Consider the following 22,647-nt stretch of genomic DNA (forward strand, 5'->3'; position numbering starts at 1 on the left):
ACTGATAGGAGTCTGTACTGAATACAGAAGAGTACGGTGAGGTTATTATTATAGTCTTAATGAACAGAACTGTCTTTCTGACCGATAGGAGTCTGTACTGAATAAAGAAGAGTACAGTGGGGTTATTATTATAGTCTTAATGAACAGAACTGTCTTTCTGACTGATAGGAGTCTGTACTGAATAAAGAAGAGTACAGTGGGGTTATTATTATAGTCTTAATGAACAGAACTGTCTTTCTGACCGATAGGAGTCTGTACTGAATAAAGAAGAGTACAGTGGGGTTATTATTATAGTCTTAATGAACAGAACTGTCTTTCTGACCGATAGGAGTCTGTACTGAATAAAGAAGAGTACAGTGGGGTTATTATTATAGTCTTAATGAACAGAACTGTCTTTCTGACCGATAGGAGTCTGTACTGAATAAAGAAGAGTACAGTGGGGTTATTATTATAGTCTTAATGAACAGAACTGACTTTCTGACTGATAGGAGTCTGTACTGAATAAAGAAGAGTACAGTGGGGTTATTATTATAGTCTTAATGAACAGAACTGACTTTCTGACTGATAGGAGTCTGTACTGAATAAAGAAGAGTACAGTGGGGTTATTATTATAGTCTTAATGAACAGAACTGTCTTTCTGACTGATAGGAGTCTGTACTGAATAAAGAAGAGTACAGTGGGGTTATTATTATAGTCTTAATGAACAGAACTGACTTTCTGACTGATAGGAGTCTGTACTGAATAAAGAAGAGTACAGTGGGGTTATTATTATAGTCTTAATGAACAGAACTGTCTTTCTGACTGATAGGAGTCTGTACTGAATAAAGAAGAGTACAGTGGGGTTATTATTATAGTCTTAATGAACAGAACTGTCTTTCTGACTGATAGGAGTCTGTACTGAATAAAGAAGAGTACAGTGGGGTTATTATTATAGTCTTAATGAACAGAACTGACTTTCTGACTGATAGGCATCTGTACTGAATAAAGAAGAGTACAGTGGGGTTATTATTATAGTCTTAATGAACAGAACTGTCTTTCTGACTGATAGGAGTCTGTACTGAATAAAGAAGAGTACAGTGGGGTTATTATTATAGTCTTAATGAACAGAACTGTCTTTCTGACTGATAGGAGTCTGTACTGAATAAAGAAGAGTACAGTGGGGTTATTATTATAGTCTTAATGAACAGAACTGTCTTTCTGACCGATAGGAGTCTGTACTGAATAAAGAAGAGTACGGTGAGGTTATTATTATAGTCTTAATGAACAGAACTGACTTTCTGACTGATAGGAGTCTGTACTGAATACAGAAGAGTACAGTGGGGTTATTATTATAGTCTTAATGAACAGAACTGACTTTCTGACTGATAGGAGTCTGTACTGAATAAAGAAGAGTACAGTGGGGTTATTATTATAGTCTTAATGAACAGAACTGTCTTTCTGACCGATAGGAGTCTGTACTGAATAAAGAAGAGTACGGTGAGGTTATTATTATAGTCTTAATGAACAGAACTGACTTTCTGACTGATAGGAGTCTGTACTGAATAAAGAAGAGTACAGTGGGGTTATTATTATAGTCTTAATGAACAGAACTGACTTTCTGACTGATAGGAGTCTGTACTGAATACAGAAGAGTACAGTGGGGTTATTATTATAGTCTTAATGAACAGAACTGACTTTCTGACTGATAGGAGTCTGTACTGAATAAAGAAGAGTACAGTGGGGTTATTATTATAGTCTTAATGAACAGAACTGTCTTTCTGACCGATAGGAGTCTGTACTGAATAAAGAAGAGTACAGTGGGGTTATTATTATAGTCTTAATGAACAGAACTGACTTTCTGACTGATAGGAGTCTGTACTGAATAAAGAAGAGTACAGTGGGGTTATTATTATAGTCTTAATGAACAGAACTGACTTTCTGACTGATAGGAGTCTGTACTGAATAAAGAAGAGTACAGTGGGGTTATTATTATAGTCTTAATGAACAGAACTGACTTTCTGACTGATAGGAGTCTGTACTGAATAAAGAAGAGTACAGTGGGGTTATTATTATAGTCTTAATGAACAGAACTGACTTTCTGACTGATAGGAGTCTGTACTGAATAAAGATAAAGAACACTTTAAAGAGGGAACATACCTGTACCTTACTCTATATTAACTGTAGGTTTTAAAGTTGTTGATGTCATTTGCCCTGTTTCATCTCCAGGACTTTTATTCTGTATTTTATTTGACACAGTTGTATAATGCATTACAGACATCCCCCTGTCATTCTGGAGAAGAGAATGTAAATAGATTTGTTTTTCCTTCAGGAAATACTGTCTAAAAAAATTGAACATATGTGTGCACTATGTTGAACCTTTAGGGAACACAACTGGACTTTAACACCACTGTTGTATGTTTTAAAGGTACATTACACTGTTTATAGCTTTAGTGACAGTAATGTACCTGTACTTTACCTTTATTTCTGAGAGTGTACAGCGTAATGAAGAGTTGTGCTGGTTTTTACTGAAGACTTAATGAACAGAGCTGACTTTCTGAGCGGAGGATGAGGAAGTGAAAAGACTGTTGGCACAGGGCTGAGTCTGATCCAGGGGTTTTGGAGGAGAGTAAACCTGTGTACATTATTGTTTCTCTGCAGGTGAGAGTCTGCAGGACACCAGCTGTAATCTGTAACAGACCTGAGCTTCAGAATGAGTTCCTCTGGAGACCCGCGTACAGAAATAAACCAGAGGTGAGAGAACAATGGGAAACTTTTTTTCCAGAGCAACATAAAAAATTGCTTTTTCGTCAAATTGGAGAATACACCCTCAAAACCAAGAAGCTGCTAGAAACAGAAGCAAAACTGATACTAAAGAACAGACAAATACAGTGGACCCTGAAACCTCTGTGACCCTGATCAGAATTTGGAAGAATAACTTAAATAATGGAAGTTATTTAATAATAATGAATATTTCTGTATCTTTTTAAAATATAGAGTTTGGTTGATTTTCAGTGTGATACAGAAAAAGAGATCAGACTCCCCTGAGCCTAGCTGTGTGTCCATGAAGAGTGACTGGTCAAAGGATGTTCCATTGCACTTCAGAGAGAGAGACAGTTCCCCTGAGCCCAGCTGTGTGTCCATGAAGAGTGACTGGTCGAAGGATGTTCCACTACGCTTTAGAGAGACAGACAGTTCTCCTGGTGTGAGGTGAGGATCGTGAGATGGATTAGAAGTGTTCCTCAGGTCTGGAACAATCTGATCAGACTCAGTTCATGAAGTGTCTGTAGAGAACAGAAATGAGGACATTTAAGAAATGTGGGTTTCCTCCGGGGGCTCCGGTTTCCTCCCATGCTCCAAAAACTCATGTTGGTAGGTGGATTGGAGACTCAAAAGTGTCCATATGTGCAAGTGTGTGAGTGTGTGTCACTCTGTGAAGGACTGGCGCCCCCTCCAGGGTGTGTTCCTGCCCTGCACCCAGTAATTTCAGGTAGGCTCCTGACCCACTGCTGCCCTGAACTGGAAAAGGTTTACAGACAGTGAATGAATGTAATATGTGCAGCACGGTGATGACTGAATTATATAATACTTTTATTTACAGTTACAGTTTAGAATTGAAAGATAATCAGCAATGTAGTAAATGTAAATACATTTAAAAGCTGACACTTGCAACATGCTGCTAAAAGCTGGGACAGGAGGACATAGACTTCCTGGGAAACGGCAGCATATGTCTGACCACATCACACAGGTTCATTGTTTTTTGGGCCATTTGATTGTTGTGCAATAGAGTCTCATTCCACTGCTGCATCAAGAAATGAACCTGTGACAGTTCAGTGACTGTGGTTTTCTGAAGTCCTCCTGAGCCCATATGTCTGTATCAGTCACAGTTTGATGAGGGTGTCTCCTGCAGAGCTGTTTGAGGACTGGAAGGTCAGGTTCATTCAGCAGTGGTGTCTAACCTTGTCCGACATGCACTGAGTTCCTGAGTCTTCCGCAGTGTTGTGGATGTGAGATGGTGTGAGACTGATACTCTGTGAAGTCTCATGCTGAGAAATGTTCATTTTCAACTAGTTTGGCCAAACCATGCCCCTTCTCTGGGTGATAACCACACCCCCACTGACTGGAGGCCATGCCCCCTCTCTGGTGGAGAGGTTGAACCTTTGGTGGATGCCTTTTCCCCTTTTATATTCTCCTGTTTATAGTAGAACACTCCAAAACTTTGGATCTCAAATTTTGCAGGCAAAGGGAACATCCACAGTGTTATCGTTCTCGTTATCGTTAACATCTGGTATAAAAGTTTCAAGAAATTTATGACATCAGAGATTCCTGGTTTTACTGTTACAAAGGGCTGATTTTCCAGAAACAGTGCCATGGAAAGGTGTGATTGGTTGTGTTGTGGAGCTGATACTCATTAATGTGTAAATGTTGTGTGTAGATTCCAGACGGAGAAATCAGGCGTCTACAGTAAAACTAAGCTGAAGTCCATATTTAAGGTGTGTATCTGATCTCAGTGTTTGTCTGGTGCAGTGATAAAGACATGGTTTATGATGTTGTCCAAGTGTAAGAGTGTTTTTAATGTTGTTAATGTTGTTAATCAGGATCTGGAGTGCATACTTGTCTCTCTGCTGAGGAAAGAGCTGGAGAGGTGTGTGAATGTGCTGAGTTCAGATTACCCAGCATGCTCTGAGAGAGAGGAAGGGGATGAATTCAGAGAGGGAGTGATGAAGATCACACTGAAGCTCCTGAGGAACATGAAGCACACACTCCTCGCTGATACACTACAGAGAAGTAAGAGCTGTGTGTGTTGCAGTAAATAATATAATGAGTATAATTTACTTCAAAGTTTCACAACAATTTGCATTTGGTTTATTTTCAAATATATTGATCTTAAAATAATTAAAATTATAAGTTAAATATATTTAATTTCAAGTATTTAATGTTGCATAAAACAAGTAGATTTTACATACATTTTCAATACAGTGAAGTTAAAGCTGATCACCTCAAGTCAAGTTATTTTTTTAAAGTAGTTAAATTATTTTAGCAATCTCATACATTTATTTACCAATCAGTACAATGACTCTCCCTGTCTAATCTTTGAAAAAAACATTTGTAGCTGAAATAAATAGTAGTTAAAATAAATAAATTATATTTAAATGTAAATGTAAACACTTAAGCATGACATAAAACAAAGGCACCATTAGTTTTGCCTGATTCCAAGAACAAGCCTGTAGCACATCTGAGAACAATATCTAATTACATTTATTAAAGAATTTATTAAAGAAGTCATATAAGGATAAAAGAATAAGGTAAAATAAATAAACAAAAGTAAAAGATTTAGTGTACATATAAATAGGTTGTACATTTGAATTCCAACATTCAATTTCTCTCAAAAAACAAGTTGCTAACATATAATTAAAAAACAAATCAAGTTTAAACATTTGTGCGAATTGTTTGTTGCTGCTGCTTCTCACTGGAATTATTATTATTATTTATTTATTATTTTTATTTTTCTTCTTCCCCCCTCCCTCATCCTTGGTTATTTGTCTACTTTTTCCACTGTTTAACTTTTACGTCTGACGTCTCTCCGGTGGATTCTCTGGACTCCGTTTGCGAGTTTTGTACACACAGATCTTCCCCTAGTACTGTTACACAAGGTGTTTCCCAAGGTTCAGTCCTAGGCCCTATACTATTCATCATATATATGCTGCCACTTGGTGAGATCATCCACAGCCATGGTCTTAATTATCATTGTTATGCAGACGATACTCAAATATACGTGAGCACCAAAAATACCTCCACTCTGCCCTCCTCTGCCCTTATTTCCTGTGTTCAGGATCTGAGACACTGGTTGCATGCCAACGTTTTGAAACTCAACACAGAAAAACCTGAAGTCTTGCTCACTGGCCCCAAGTCCACTCTTTCAAAAATCTCTGATATCACACTTAACTTTGATGGTGTGGCTGTAAAAACCTCTCCAGTTGTTCGCAATTTAGGTGAACTTCTTGACTCCTCTCTGTCCTTCAAACCCCATATTAAGGCCCTAACCAAAACATCCTTCTTCCATCTACGAAATATTGCTCGCCTTCGTCCCCTGCTTTCTGTTAAGGACGCTGAAATTCTGGTCCATGCTTTCATTTCCTCCCGTTTAGACTATTGTAATTCTCTCTTCATTGGCCTTCCTTCTACGGCCATACACTCCCTTCAGTGTGTTCAGAACTCTGCTGCTCGGGTCCGCTCTTATTCTAAAAAATCAGCTCATATCACCCCTGTTCTTCATCAGCTCCACTGGTTACCTGTCTCACTCCGTATTCAGTTTAAAGTTCTCCTGCTCACATACAAAGCTCTGTAGGGTCTGGTGCCAGCCTACCTTTCTGAACTTTTACACCACTACTGTCCTACTAGATCACTGAGGTCCTCTGAGAGCGGTCTTTTGTCAGTACCAAAATTTAAAGTGGTTACCACTGGTGGTAGATCATTCAGCGTGATGGCACCCAAGCTCTGGAATTCATTACCACAAAGTCTTCATCTCTGCTCTTCTGCCTTTAAAACCCAACTAAAGACCTATCTCTTCTCTCAGTACTTCTGCACTCTTCAGGCATAAGTGTATTCCTCTATATGTTTATTTTTTTATATTTATTTTATTTATTATTTATTTATTTATTTTTATGTTTATTTTATTTTATTTTTTTCCCTCCTCTTTGTGTAAAGTGACCTTGGGTATCAGAAATGTGCTATATAAATCTAACTTGTTATTATTTAGTACACTGTCTTTGCACTGTTGTTAATTTAAAGGTAGGTTTTATTTGATTTGCACATTATTGCATTCTGGTTTTGTTTACACTTTACATAGTGTCCAATTTTGTTTAGGAATAGAGTTGTGCATTTTGCATCTCAAAATTGTGTGTGACATACGCAAACATAGAAATCAGCAGGAGAGAAATACATTTTAGAGCACACTGAAAAGTCAGGTTCACAGCAAGCTTGAGCATGGTCAAGCAATCGAAAAATGTCAACAAAACGTGTCTCAGTGGTCAAAGACTAGAGGATGGCTAAATGAGCTAGTTGGGGAAGAATTTTTAATAAAGAGGCCAAATACATGCAGTGTGTAACCCCCAGCACAAAGTACTTATCATACATGGATCTGTATGATAGATGTACTTGATCACATGACAGGGTTCAACCATCAAATGTAGGGTCGAGGTTATGGAGTTAAATTAGTACAAAAATTCACAAATAAACACAACATATACTGTAAACATAAAACACAAAACATGACTTTCTAACGCACAATGTGAACTACAAAAAAAAAAAGCGTTGGCTGCAAAGAAATAAGCATGGTTTTCACATTGCCTGTTTCGTAAACTTCCAAACTTCCAGAACTGCAAGTTTGGGAATCATATGCCTTTTGGCACTGTTTGATTTGTAGATCTGCCAACAAACAATTTCTGACCTATACCTAGACTACAATATATTGCCCCCAACAGTCAATTAATTCCATACAAAATAAGGCTATTGTTGTACTTATTCCTAAACAAAGAGTGTGTTTATGTAAGATTGAGAGGATTATAGACTGTAAAGAAATGGTCAAATTATTTCATTTGTAATCTCTTGAGTTATAAAAAGGAATAGGACAGAAAAAAACTGTACAACATACATATAGCCATGTCTTACCACTGCCAGTTCCTGCAGACTAGAATTAAATGATGTCATTAACATTTACCTGATCATCTTCAGATATGGTATCAGGCTGCATATGCAGACGTCTCTTCTGTGTTCAGTGTTGTTGTTCTGTCAAGACAATACTATTTAGATTCTTAATTAATTAAACACATTATGAATTTTACATCTCTAAACCAAACAGTTCAGACAAACTGATAAGCTGAGACAGCTAACATCTTTATATCTGCTGCATCTATACATAAAATATCTCTTCAGTTTATACTGTGTCACTGTTGATTTTATAAATTTCCCAGATGTCAGTATACACTGTTTGTACTAATAGTAATACAGCAATTCATGCCCTTGATGCAGGTTAATCTGAGTCTGAGAATTCAAAAGGGGTTGAGTATTTGTCCGTGCAAAACCTCCATTCCATGTGAGGTCACCTAGAAAAAAAAATAGATATTCATAAATTATGTCATGTGCACATTTAGGATCAATGTGCTCAAGCAGGCAACTGTGGGAAACACTAAGGAACTTCCCTGTTAGTTCAGCTTAATTTTAAATCATTTGGTTAAATCAAGGCGGCATGGTGGCACAGCAGGTAGTGTTACAGTCACACAGCTCCAGGGTCCTGGAGGTTTTGCGTCTGAGCCCTGCTCTGGGTGACATAATTGAATAAAATGGAGCCCTATTCGAAACTTAAAATACAAAGCCATATTAGTTAATTACATTACACAGGATCCTGCCTATTTTAATCTATATCGTTTTAACTTCATTTTCAAGTTCATAATTTTAAAGAGTAACTATAGAAGATTACACATTAATTTTATTTTTGAAAATAAATATTGAAAATGAATTTAATTTTAATATAAGTAATATGTTACTGAGCACAGTTTAATGTGCAAAGAGTCTCAGGAATTTATTCTTATTTAAAAGTGGATGGGGTGGGCACCTTAAATATATTTATGGCACCATTTAATATAGACTGAGTGTGGCATTATTTAAGGTGAAATTGAGCACAGCACAATTTAATGTGGCATTTGCAGTTCTGGCTGGAATAGGTTCTTTTTTTGAATGAGACATCTTGTTTGTCATTGAAAATTAAACAAAATTATTTAACCAGTACATTTCTACAGCTACTCATACATTTACAAGAGCATTAGCCCTTTAGCTTAATTTTCAGTCATCAGAAGTTGACACAAGCTCACGTTCCACCTTTGGCTGATGAAGCAGCATATGGGAGACTGATAATGTTAACTAGGTAGCCAAGATAATTAAATTATCATGAACATTAGCCTACTTGTACATCACTGTAACTTTTCAGAGAGAACACAGCCCTCACACGCTTCACAATATGAGGGTGACAATCTGAGGATATGCTTACTTTTCACTTGACACTGACCACTGTTTTAAAGGCAAGAGGAAGCAGATATCAGATCAGTGTTCTGACATGTTAATCAATACAGTTTCTCACAGAGATCCTCTGATTAGTGTGGTACAGTGGTAACACCATTGGCTCCCATGTGAGTGACCTAGATTTAATTCCAGGTATGGGCTACCAGTCTCTGCTACACCACTAAGAGTCCTTGGGCAAGACTCCCAACACTGTGTTGGCCTAGCTGTAATACCAGTGACCTTGTAAGTCGCTCTGGATAAGAGCATCTACCAAAATGCCTTAAATGTACAGGTGCTGGTCATAAAATTAGAATATCATTTAAAGTTGATTTAATTCAGTAATTCAATTCAAAAAGTGAAATGTATATTAAACTCATTCATTACACACAGACTGATATATTTCAAGTGTTTATTTCTTTTTGTCACGGATCACGGGGTGGACTGACTGAGGCGGACGCACTCGCTAAAACTCAGAAAACTTTTAATTAAACAAAACAGAAAACTACAGAACAGACTACAATAGAACGGAAACACGATGACTGAAAAACAAATGAAAACAACGGAAACAAAACAAGGCCGTGAAAAACAATGAACTAGAAACAGCTGAGACAGAGACTAGAGAACACTACCGACATGACAAAGTACAAAGAATGAATGACCAACAAACAGGAAGTGTTGTAAGGGGACTTAAATACAAGACACAGACAAGACGCACCTGAGACAGATAACAAGGGGGCAGAGTAACAAATGACACAGACGAGGAGGCGGAACAAAGGCGGGACAAGGGCGGAGACAAGGACAATAACAAACAAAGCCATGTGCAGATAAAGCACATGGCAGGGACAACAGACTTGACAGGACAAGGGCGTGACACTTTTAATGTCATGATTATAACTGACAACTAATGACTTAAGACCAATACAAAAAAAGTATTTTTAGAAATACTGGCCAACTGAAAAGTATGAACATGAAAAGTATGAGCATGTACAGTACTCAATACTTAGTTGGGGCTCCTTTTGCCTGAATTGCTGCAGCAATGTGATGTGGCATGGAGTCAATTAGTCTGTGGCACTGCACAGCTCAACTCAACTCAACTTTATTTATAGAGCACTTTAAAAAACACCAACAGCTAAAACAAAGTGCTGTACAAAAGATGTTAATAAAACAAACTAAAACAAAATAAAATAACCAATAAGGAAAAATAAATAACTTAAATAAAAACAACACTAATAAAACTAATAAAACAAAACAAAAGTCTCATGCTGGGTTGAAAGCCAAGGAATAAAAATGGGTTTTAATATAAGTTTTAAAAACTGAAAGTGAAGAAGCCTGCCTAATCTGTAATGGTAGGCTATTCCACAGTTTCGGCCCAGCAATTGAAAAAGCTCTATCTCCTCTGAGCTTACGTTTTGACCTCGGCACCTCCAGGAGCAGCTGATCAGCTGACCTGAGGCACCGAGCAGAGACGTGGGGATGTAGCAGCTCAGTGAGGTAAGGTGGGGCGAGTCCATTTAAAGATTTAAAAACAAATAAGAGAATCTTAAAATGTACTCTAAAATGCACAGGCAACCAGTGGAGAGAGGCCAGAATGTGAGTTATATGTTCCCTCTTACACGAGCCCGTTAAAAGTCGGGCAGCAGCATTTTGCACCAATTGGAGACGTCTGAGGGAGGACTGGCTGACTCCAAAATACAGTGCATTGCAGTAATCCAACCGGGATGTGATGAAGGCATGGATTACTGTTTGAAAGTGCTCGTGTGAGAGAAATGGCTCACCTTTGCCAGCTGCCTCAGGTGGAAAAAGCTGGACCTAACTACTGTGCCTATTTGGCGGTCCAATTTAAAATCACTGTCCATCTTAAAACCCAAATTTAAGATAGTGTGCTTCACATACAAAGTCAAGGGGCCCAAATCAACTGGAGGGGCTTCACAGGGCCCACTGGGACCAAACACCATCACTTCTGTTTTGTTTTCGTTAAAATGTAAAAAATTTAAAGCCATCCAGTCTTTAATGTCATTGAGACATAACACACAGATGTTATATGAGAGCCCAGGTTGCTCTGATAGTGGCCTTCAGCTCTTCTGCATTGTTGGGTCTGTCGTAATGCACCTTCCTCTTCACAATACCCTATAGATTTTATATGGCATTAAGGTCAGGTGAGTTTGCTGGCCAATTAAGAACAGGGATACCATGGTCCTTAAACCAGGTACAGGTAGCTTTGTCACTCTGTGCAGGTGCCAAGTCCTGTTGGAAAATGAAATCTGCATCTCCATAAATTTGGTCACCAGCAGGTAAAACTTCCTGGTAGATGGCTGCTTTGACCTTGGACCTCAGAAAACACAGTGGACTAACACCAGCAGATGACATGGCACCCCAAACCATCACTGACTGTGGAAATGTTACACTGAACCTCAAGCAATGTGGATTCTGTGCCTCTCCTCTCTTCCTCCAGACACTTGGAACTTGATTTCCAAAGGAAATGCAAAATTTACTTTCATCAGAGAACATAACTTTGAACCACTAAGCAGCAGTCCAGTCTTTTTTGTCTTTAGCCCAGGGGCAAGATGCTTCTGACGCTGTCTCTTGTTCAAGAGTGGCTTGACATAAGGAATGCAACGCTGAAACCCATGTCTTGCATATGTCTGTGTGGTGGTGGTTCTTGAAGCACTGACTCCAGCTGCAGTCCAGTCTTTGTGAATTCCCCCCACATTTTTGAATGGGTTTTGTTTCACAGTTCTCTCCAGGGTGCGGTTATCGCTAGGATACTTTTTTCTACCACATAATTTTCTTCCCTTCAACTCTCTATTAATGTGCTTGGACACAGACCTCTGTGAACAGCCAGCCTCTTTAGCAATGACCTTTTGTGTCTTGCTCTGCTTGTGTAAGGTGTAAATGGTCGTCTTTTGGACAACTGTCCATTCAGCAGTCTTCCTCATGATCGTGGAGCCTACAGACCTAGACTGAGAGACCATTTAAAGATATTTGCAGGTGTTTTGAGTTGATTAGAGTGTGGAGAGTTTTTCACAATATTCTAATATTCTGAGATACTGAATTTGGGGTTTTCATTAGTTGTCAGATATAATCATCAAATTAAAAGAAATGAACACTTGAAATATATCGGTCTGTGTGTAATAAATGAGTATAATATACAAGTTTCACATTTTGAATGGAATTACTGAAATAAACTTTTTCATGACATTCTAATTTAATTCCAGAACCTGTAAATGATGACTTCATAAAAATCTGTACTAACTGATTAATATTTTAATCTGTGATCAGACAGTAAAACATCTCTCATTTCATTTTCTTGTGTTGGTCAGAGCTGAATTCTGTTCATCAGAAACACCTCAAGTCTATCCTAATGGAGAAGTCCAGGAGAATTAATGAAGGACTCTCACAGCAAGGAACATCATCTCTTCTGAATGAGATCTACACAGATCTGTACATCACAGAGGGAGGGAGTGGAGAGGTCAGTAAGGAACATGAGGTCAGACAGATTGAGACAGTGTGCAGGAGACCAGCAGCACAGGAGAAACCCATCAAATGCAGTGAGCTCTTTAAAGATAAAGACATCAGAACTGTGCTGACTAAAGGAGTGGCTGGAATTGGAAAAACGGTCTCTGTGCAGAAGTTCATTCTGGACTGGGCAGAAGGAAAAGAAAACCAGGACGTCCTCTTCATATTTCCACTTCCTTTCAGAGAGCTGAACCTGATGAAGGAGAAAAGGCTCAGTCTGATGCAGCTTCTTCATCAGTTTTTTTCCAAAATAAAAGAATTAAAATTAATAGACTGTGACTCTTCCAAAGTCCTGTTCATCTTTGACGGTCTGGATGAGTGTCGACTTCCTCTGGACTTCCAGAACAATAAGGGATTGTGGGATGTAACACAGTCAGCCTCAGTGGATGTTCTGCTGACAAACCTCATCAAGGGGAATCTGCTTCCCTCTGCTTCCCTCTGGATCACCTCTCGACCAGCAGCAGCCAATCAGATCCCTCCTGAGTGTGTTGACCAGGTAACAGAGGTACGAGGGTTCAGTGACCCTCAGAAAGAGGAGTACTTCAGGAAGAGGATCAGTGACCAGAGCCTGGCCAATCAAATCATCTCTCACATCAAGTCCTCCAGAAGCCTCTACATCATGTGCCATATCCCAGTCTTCTGCTGGATCTCAGCCATGGTTCTAGAGGGAGTTTTGAGTGGAGCAGAGGGTGGAGAGACCCCCAAGACTCTGACTCAAATGTTCACACACTTCCTGATCTTTCAGATCAAACACAAGGCACAAAAGTACCAGGTAAAACAGGAGGTTGATCTTCAGAAAACTAGAGAGAGTGTCCTGGCTCTGGGAAAACTGGCATTCCAACAGCTGGAGAAAGGCAATCTGATCTTCTACGAGGACGAGCTGAGAGAGTGTGGCATTGATGTCAGAGAAGTGTCAGTGTACTCAGGAGTCTGTACCCAGATCTTCAGAGAGGAGTGTGGGCTGCACCTGGGGAAGGTGTTCAGCTTTGTCCACCTGAGTGTCCAGGAGTTTCTGGCTGCTTTATACGCATTCCTCTCCTTCACCAGCAGAGATGAACCAGAACAGAGTTCCACTGATCTCTCTGGGATCTTCAGAGCATCCACCATGTCAAAGTTCCTAAAGTCTGCAGTGTACAAAGCCTTACAGAGTGAGAATGGACACCTGGACCTTTTCCTCCGGTTCCTTCTGGGTCTCTCACTGGAGTCCAATCAGACTCTCTTACGAGGAATACTGACTCAGACAGGAATCAGATCTCACAGCACAGAGGAGACAGTGCAGTACATCAAGGAGAAGATCAGGGAGAACCCTTCTCCAGAGACGTCCATCAATCTGTTCCACTGTCTGAATGAACTGAGTGATCACTCTCTAGTGCAAGAAGTACAGAAATACTTGAAGAGAGGCCGTAGGCGGTTTGATGGTAGTCTCACTGGAGTTCGACTCTCTTCTGCCCACTGGTCAGCTCTGGTGTTTGTGTTACTGAACTCAGAAGATGTTTTGGAGGAGTTTAACCTGAATAAATATCATCCTTCACACGAATGTCTTCTGAAGCTGTTGCCAGTTGTCAAAGCTTCCAGAAAAGCAGTGTGAGTATTTTTAGTTGTAAATATATTTTGTCCATTGTGTATGCCTGTGTCTGTGAATGTGTCTGATTGCAAAGTGTAATTATATAAATCTGGCACTGGATGATGTTGATATGTTTCACTAATTTTTTTTAATAATACAAACTCCATTTCCAAAAAAATGTGGAGGCTGGGCTAAATGTAAATCACATCAAAAACAAAAATACGAAAATCATTTAAACCCTGTATTTAATTGAAAATAGTATAAACGCAACAATTTAAATGTTGAAACTGAGAAATTTAATTGTACATTGAAAAATATTTTACCATACTTTTGTGTTCGTCATATCTTTTTATTCAACAACACTCTGTGAATGTTTGGGAACTGAAGAGACCAGTTGCTGTTGTTCTGAAAGTGAACTATTTTCTGCTCCTGCTCCACAGCCTGGGGCTCCGTTACAGTGTTTCCATTTTATAAAGCCCCAAAAGATTTTTTCAGTGGGCAAAACAAGGCATTTCCTGAAAATTATGTTGTCTGGACCACAGGGAGTTGCTTAAATCACTGTATATATCCTTCAGTATTAATGGTGCCTTCACAGATGTGACAGTCCCCCATGCCCTGTGCAATAAAACTTATCACAATTTTTTTAGCCAGGAGGACAAGGTATCCATAATTTCCAAAAAGAATTTCAAAGTTGGATTTCAGATTTGACCCAGGACAGCTTTCTACTTTGCTTCAGTCCATCTTAGATAAGCTCAGGCCCAGAGAAGTTACCAGAATTTCTCAATTCTCTTTTACTTCTGTGCATTTGTGAGTTTTTACTTGTATTTTTTGATACACTGACAAACTTTTTCACAGACTAGGATTTTGAAGGGGTATTTCCACTACAGAATCATGAACAACTTAACTCTAGTTTATAATTATTAACAAATTTAGAGGGTATCAAAATGTAATAAACTCTTTACATTAAATGTTTTATTTACATTAACAGTCATATATTTTGACCCTTTGAGAGGAAACTCGTTCTTTTTTTTCTCTAAACTGTTTGGTTATTTTATTGTTCTTTATCACAGTGGACACAAAATTTAGATCTGTCTTTGTACTATATTTCTCTCTCACGCTCTCTCTTTCTCTCTCTCTGTGTGTGTATTTGTGTATGTGTGTGTTTGTGTGTCAGTGTTTTGATGTATCTTTTCTGTTCCAGGTTATACAAATGTAATCTCACAACGAAAAGCTGTGCAGCTCTGGCGTCAGCTCTCAGCTCTAACTCCTCTAGTCTGAGAGAACTGAATCTGAGTGGAAATATACTGGAGGATTTAGGAGTGAAGCTGCTCTGTACTGGACTGGAGAATCCACTCTGTAAACTGGAGAAACTGGGGTAATTTCATTATCATTGTGTGTGTGTGTGTGTGTGCGTGTGTGTGTGTGTGTGTGTGTTTGTGTGTGTGTGTGTGTGTGTGTGTGTGTGTTTGTGTGTGTGTGTGTGTGTTTGTGTGTGTGTGTGTGTTTGTGTGTGTGTGTGTGTATGTGTGTGTCTATGTTGATCTGTAAGAGAGGATTTCAATCTGCAGTCTGGCAGGCTGCAGAATTACAGATGAAGGCTGTGCTGCTCTGGCTTCAGCTCTAAAATCAAACCCGTTTCATCTGAGAGAATTGAACCTGGATGCCAATACACCTGGAAAGTTAGGAAAGAATCTTCTCTCTGATCTACAGAAGGATCCACTTTTTAAACTGCAGATACTACGGTGAGTTACTGACTTAGGGCTTCTCCATATGATGTGATGAGTGTGTCTGATTATATTCTCCTCTTATGTGTTTTACAGCATGTGGACTCCATACAGATGATCTGCTCTGACACGAAGAGTCTAAATAAATATATTTTTAAGTTAAATCAGAGAACATAGCAATGTGTTGGCACAAAATGGCATAAAAGCACACAGGAACTCCCATAAACCAAACTGGGCGTCCATTTATCAGAGGATGGTGAGGACAACAGTGTTTTCAGGCTCATTGCAGCAGGTTCAGGATTCTGTCTTCACTTCCATCCAGAGAGATGGAGATGAGGCACAGTAAACCGAGATATTACTCATCAGCCTTTTACAAACACCCATTTCTCTAAGGGTTTGACATTTTGTAATAATGCAGTAACAACAAGAGTCTGAGAGCGTAATTCTCTTGAAGATATATTTACCATCAAGATTCCAAAGAAAACACTTACAATGTATGTCCCTTATTTTTAACTAACACTGGGTATTTATATCTAACTCAAAAGATAATGAGCTAGGAACAGAAATATGGATTTAATGAGAATGAATAAAAATAGCTGTGATTAAAGAGTGCTCAATGCATGGCTGCAAAGAGCTGCTTTGATGTGTTTATCAGACTGCCACACGCCAATCAATCAAACATCACCTCTGTCTCACTAACCACTGGAACATTTCCAAACACCCTCAAGCAAGCTCAAGTAAGACCTCTACTTGAAAAAACCTTATCTTGCTCCTTCTATAGTAGAGAACTACCGACCAGTCTCTCTCCTCTCCTTCCTGTCTAAAATCATTAAAAGAGCTGTCTTTAAGCAGGCAACAAAATCCCTCTCCCAACATAACCTTCTTGACTAGAACCAATCCGGCTTCAAGAGCGGCCTCTCGACGGAACCTGCACTTCTGTCAGTAATGGAAGCTCTTAAAGATGCCAAAGCAACAGGTCAGTCCTCAGTTCTCATCCTGCTTGACCTATCAGCAGCATTTGATACGGTCAACCACCACATCTTATTAAACAAACTTACCGACATGGGCTTCAAGAACAATGCACTCTCCTTGTTTGAGTCTTATCTCACTGGACAATCCTTCAATGTGTCATGGCTTGGACAAACATCAGCGCGACACCACCTCACAATCATACATTCACACAGCTTCTCCTGTCACTGCTATGCAGATGACACACAGCTTTATTTATCCTTTCCTCTAGGTGACACTTCAGTGGCAACTCGGATCTCTGACTGTCTCTCTGACATATCTACATGGATGAATGTATATCACCTCCAATTGAATTTATCCAAAACTGAACTACTGACCCTTCTAGCCAAGCAAGCTATTCTCCACAACATCAGCATCAAGCAAGAGTCCCTTGGCTCCCACCAAGGTTGTAAGAAACCTGGGTGTCATGGTTAATGACCAGCTGACCTTCGCAGATCACGTTACCACTGTAGCTCGATCGTGCCGCTTCTCCCTATTCAACATAAGGAAGATTAGGCCATACCTAACTTAACATGCAACACAGCTCCTTGTTCAGACGTTAGTAATCTTCCGTCTTGACTATTGCAACGCCCTCCTGACAGATCTTCCGGCCTGTGCTGTGAGACCGCTACAGATGATCCAGAATGCTGCAGCACGCCTGGTTTTCAACCAGCCTAAAAGAGCACATGTCACGCCCCTATTAGTTGAGCTGCATTGGCTACCCTTAGCTGCTCACATCAAATTTAAATCACTAATGATGGCCTTCAGAGTACTCACTGGTTCTGCTCCCATCTACCTCATAGACTCTTAAAACCATACATTAGCGCCCGCCCTCTCCGTTCCTCAAAGGAGCGCCAACTAACACGACCAACCCTCCGTACAGGTCAGTCGAGGCTATTCTCATCCCTGGTACCACGCTGGTGGAACGAGCTTCCAAGCACTATCAGAGCAACAGAACCCTCTCTGCATTCAAGAAATCCTTGAAGACCCAGCTCTTCCGAGAGTATCTCTTGCACAGAATGTCTTTCTTTAATGCACTTATTACTTCCTGGCATATTGCACTTAATGTAAGGTATTTTGTATAAATTGTGCTGTAGTTTGAATGTTAGATCTTCTTTTGTAAGTCGCTTTGGATAAAAGTGTCTGCCAAATGCATAAATGTAAATGTCTCTTGTGAGCTCTGATTGGCTGAAGCTGGGCTACAGTTTCCTTCACTGAAAACAAGACTATGAAAGTGGGGTCTGTGATTGAAAACACCACTGAAAATCTGTGTTGTTCTTCTGTGGCACATCACAGCTCATTTTTCATTCACTAAACAACAATAAAAAGTCCTCATGGGGTCTGTTTAAGGTACTGGTTTGTAAATGACTACATTATAAACCCAGTTTTCTGTTGTAATGGATTCACAAGGAAAGCATTTACAGTTGCAGCAGTGCAGCTCCTTTTCATTTTTTCAGAAACTTTGTTGAAAACTCAAAATCACTGACCTCAGAGATGGGCGGAGCACCATGACCTTTAAGCGTTGTTTGAAGTGGTAATTTATTTAAGATGGAAGTCTAAATAAAAAGGCTTTTTTTTATTGTGGACTGTTTTTAAGGTTGTGGTCAAAATACATTGAGATACTTTAGGATTTTAAGGTTTATTTAAGTAAGTCACTAACTTTAGGTGGAAGTCTAAATACAATGGCAAGTTTTTAATGTGTTTTTTTTTTAATGTGGCAATCAAAATATATTGCCAGTCATATTTAAGGTAGTTTTGGCTTTAGAATTTTAGAATTTAGAATGTGGAACTGTGGAACTGTGTTCTCTGGAGCGATGGGGTTCCTCTGGTGTGTGGAACAGTGGAAATGTGTTCTCTGGAGTGATGGGGTTCCTTTGGTGTGTGGAACAGTGGAACAGTGTTCTCTGGAGTGATGGAGTTCCTCTGGAGTGTGGAACAGTGTTCTCTGGAGCGATGGAGTTCCTCTTGAGTGTGGAACAGTGGAACTGTGTTCTCTGGAGCGATGGAGTTCCTCTAGTGTGTGGAACAGTGGAACTGTGTTCTCTGGAGCGATGGGGTTCCTCTGGTGTGTGGAACAGTGGAACTGTGTTCTCTGGAGCGATGGAGTTCCTCTGGTGTGTGGAACAGTGGAACTGTGTTTTCTGGAGTGATGGGGTTCCTCTGGTGTGTGGAACAGTGGAACTGTGTTTTCTGGAGTGATGGGGTTCCCCTGGTGTGTGGAACAGTGGAACTGTGTTCTCTGGAGTGATGGAGTTTCTCTGGTGTGTGGAACAGTGGAACTGTGTTCTCTGGAGTGATGGAGTTCCTCTGGTGTGTGGAACAGTGTAACTGTGTTCTCTGGAGTGATGGGGTTCCTCTGGTGTGTGGAACAGTGTAACTGTGTTCTCTGGAGTGATGGGGTTCCTCTGGTGTGTGGAACAGTGGAACTGTGTTCTCTGGAGTGATGGAGTTTCTCTGGTGTGTGGAACAGTGGAACTGTGTTCTCTGGAGTGATGGAGTTCCTCTGGTGTGTGGAACAGTAGAACTGTGTTCTCTGGAGTGATGGAGTTCCTCTGGTGTGTGGAACAGTGTAACTGTGTTCTCTGGAGTGATGGGGTTCCTCTGGTGTGTGGAACAGTGGAACTGTGTTCTCTGGAGTGATGGAGTTTCTCTGGTGTGTGGAACAGTGGAACTGTGTTCTCTGGAGTGATGGAGTTCCTCTGGTGTGTGGAACAGTAGAACTGTGTTCTCTGGAGTGAAGGGGAACCCACTCTTGGAACTCCTTGCCTGTGTAAATATGGTAGGGTATCTCCAGGCTGACGTCAGCCCCAGATCCCTGCTCTGATTGGTCAGAAGAGCCTGGAGGGGCGTGACGTCACGGGGGCGGCGAGTCAGTGTGGGCGGGGCTTGCGCAGTCCGTGTGCAGTGTTTGCTTGAGAAAGTTGAGAAACTTCAGGGTTCAGAACTTCACTGGGGTTTAGACTCAGGAACAATCACCTCACACACTCACTCCCGGAGAGAGAGAGAGAAAGAGGGAGAGAGAGAAAGAGAGAGAGAGAGAGAGAGAGAAGTGGAGTGTGTGTAGGGTGTGTGTAGCACACGCGTGTGTGGAATTACTGGACGTGAAGACGAAGGTCTTACCAATGTGGAAAACAGGTAGACTCTGCTTTAACTCTTTCACAATTTCACTTAAGAACGCAAATAAGAATGTGTTCTCTTTCTCTCTCTGTTTCTTGTGTTTCGTTCTCTCAGATTATCATCTCTTCCTCGAGGCTTGTCACTCTCTTGTTTTGATTTTCTCGTTCTCTAACGTTATTTCTCTCTCTCTCTTTCTCTCTCGTTTCTTGTCTTTCGTTCTCTCTTCATATTAACATCGCTTCCTCTAGCCTTCAGTCTCTCTTGTTTTGATTCTCTCGTTCTCTAACATTATCTGTCTGTCTCTCTCTCTCTCTGTCTCTCTGTCTGTCTCTCTCTTTCTCTCTCTAAGTCTGAGTTTAAACCGTGATTATTACAGTAAATACAGTAAAATTATTACAGTAAAATGAAAGTGTTCATTTTATAATAATTATTGTAAATGTATTTGTTATTTTTGCATTAATTTAATATTCCTTTAATCTTTTTGTTTATTTTAGTTTATTATTAAAGGCTCCATTTCTCCAAATCAATTTGAACTGAATACATCTGTGACCTTCTCAGGTCTGAAGGCTTTAAAGTGAATGTAGGAACATTTTTGTGGGGATTTGATGGCAGCTGTTACTGAGGTCAGTTGCTGCTTTTGAAAAATCAACCCTGAGTCTTGAATCAATAGAAAGGAATGGAGCTGAATTTAAACCTAGTTTCACAGGACTAACTCTGCCCTAAACCCAGTTAAACTGCACAGACTCTGCTCTAAACCCAGTTAAACTGCACAGACTCTGCTCTAAACCCAGTTAAACTGGACCGACTCTGCTCTAAACCCAGTTAAACTGGACCTACTCTGCTCTAAACCCAGTTAAACTGCACAGACTCTGCTCTAAACCCAGTTAAACAGGACCGACTCTGCTCTAAACCCAGTTAAACAGGACTAACTCTACTCTACACCCAGTATCTGACTCTCAGCAGCAGTTTGTAACATTCCCCCGAGGGAGTATTGGAGAGGGTCAAACACTACTTGGGTCCGTGACCGAGAAAAATCTCCAGCGAAAGCTTAAAGTGAGACAAGGAAAACTGCTCTTTGGACTGAACACGCATGCACACACACATGCACGCATGCACACACACCCACGCACGCACTCACACACACACACATGCACGCATGCACACACACCCACGCACGCACTCACACACACACACATGCCCACACGCACACACACCCACACACACCCACGCACGCACTCACACACACACACGCACACACACACATGCACGCACGCACACACACACATGCACGAACGCACGCACGTACGCGCACACGCACACACATGCACAAACATGCACGCACGCACACACACCCACACACACCCACACACACATGCACGCACACACACACACACATGCACGAACGCACACATGTACGCGCACACGCACACACATGCACAAACATGCACGCACGCACGCACACACACCCACGCACACCCACACACACATGCACGCACACACACACATGCACGCACGCACACACACACATGCATGCATACACATTCACACACACATGCACGTACACACACACATGCACACACGCACACACATGCACACACACATGCACGTACACACACGCATGCACGCACGAACGCACATGCACACACACACATGCACGAACGCACATGCACACACGCACGCACACACACACATGCACGAACGCACGCACGTACGCGCACACGCACACACATGCACAAACATGCACGCACGCACACACACCCACACACACCCACACACACATGCACGCACACACACACACACACATGCACGCACACACACACATGCACGCACGCACACACACACATGCATGCACACACATTCACACACACATGCACGTACACACACACATGCACACATGCACACACACATGCACGTACACACACGCATGCACGCACGAACGCACATGCACACACACACATGCACGAACGCACATACACACGCACGCACGCACATACGCACACACACACAAAAAGTACAAAAATATCATAGTCTCACAGTTCTGCTCCAGTTGCAGCGGTGAATATGGTGTAAAACACATTCACACACTCGTATACAACTTACACATTAACAAACAAACAAAAAATTCACGCACTCTCACGTGAGCACCAAATATATCAGAGCGTGGTATCACCATGGAGCGTGGAGCAGAACTAATGTGAGTATCTGTAGAACTGGGAGGTGGGCCCTGTTCTGAGATTAACCCTTCTGACCAATCAGAGGAGTTCGTTTGTGCACATGTCCCTTGGCGCCAAATACAGAGGGGAAAAATCACTCAGCACTGCTGCTGACACCTACGACTGGGTTTAGACCACGGCATTTAATAATAATAATACGATTCTGAGAATAAAGTCAGAATTCTGAGGATAATCTCGGAATTATTGAGTAAAATATGTCTGTATCAATCAGAGAATATAGTCAGAATATTCTGTGTGTGTGTGCAGTAGGATGAAGATCGAGTTTGCTCCATTGAATATTCCTCTGCGGCGGCGGCTGCAGACGGCTGCTGTGGTCCAATGGGTTTTCTCCTTCCTGGCACTCGGTCAGTACTCTCTCTCTCACACACACACACACACACACACACACACATTTCAACCATGTGTCCCCCACAGTCTACTGTCCTCACTTTCTTTGAGGAAGGACGTCTGG

At 40.8% G+C, this 22,647-nt stretch overlaps 3 protein-coding genes across 6 annotated transcripts in view; all 3 read left to right on the forward strand.

Annotated features, from left to right (window-relative positions):
- The window catches only part of camta2 (calmodulin binding transcription activator 2), a 128,979-nt gene that overhangs the window by 83,659 nt on the left and 22,673 nt on the right, over positions 1-22,647 (forward strand). The window lies entirely within an intron of this gene.
- Positions 3,104-15,859, forward strand: LOC136696813 (NLR family CARD domain-containing protein 3-like). Its single transcript, XM_066671509.1, has 6 exons — positions 3,104-3,186; positions 4,412-4,469; positions 4,575-4,764; positions 12,354-14,133; positions 15,315-15,488; positions 15,682-15,859. Exons 1-6 carry the CDS (start codon positions 3,119-3,121, stop codon positions 15,857-15,859), a joined length of 2,448 nt encoding a protein of 815 aa, XP_066527606.1. The 5' UTR covers positions 3,104-3,118.
- mogat3a (monoacylglycerol O-acyltransferase 3a) overlaps positions 19,788-22,647 on the forward strand; it is an 8,468-nt gene continuing 5,608 nt past the window's right edge. The window contains exons 1-2 of one of the 3 annotated variants that reach the window (XM_066671527.1): positions 19,788-19,980; positions 22,443-22,540. In XM_066671527.1, coding sequence (XP_066527624.1) covers positions 22,447-22,540 — 94 coding nt within the window. In that variant the 5' untranslated portion in view covers positions 19,788-19,980; positions 22,443-22,446. Of the gene's footprint in view, positions 19,981-20,468; positions 20,586-22,442; positions 22,541-22,647 lie in introns of those variants that run through there. The other 2 variants (XM_066671528.1, XM_066671530.1) reach the window with 2 other exon arrangements.

This window comes from Hoplias malabaricus, chromosome 5 (assembly GCF_029633855.1).
Source record: "Hoplias malabaricus isolate fHopMal1 chromosome 5, fHopMal1.hap1, whole genome shotgun sequence".
NCBI classification, from domain to species: Eukaryota; Metazoa; Chordata; class Actinopteri; order Characiformes; family Erythrinidae; genus Hoplias; species Hoplias malabaricus.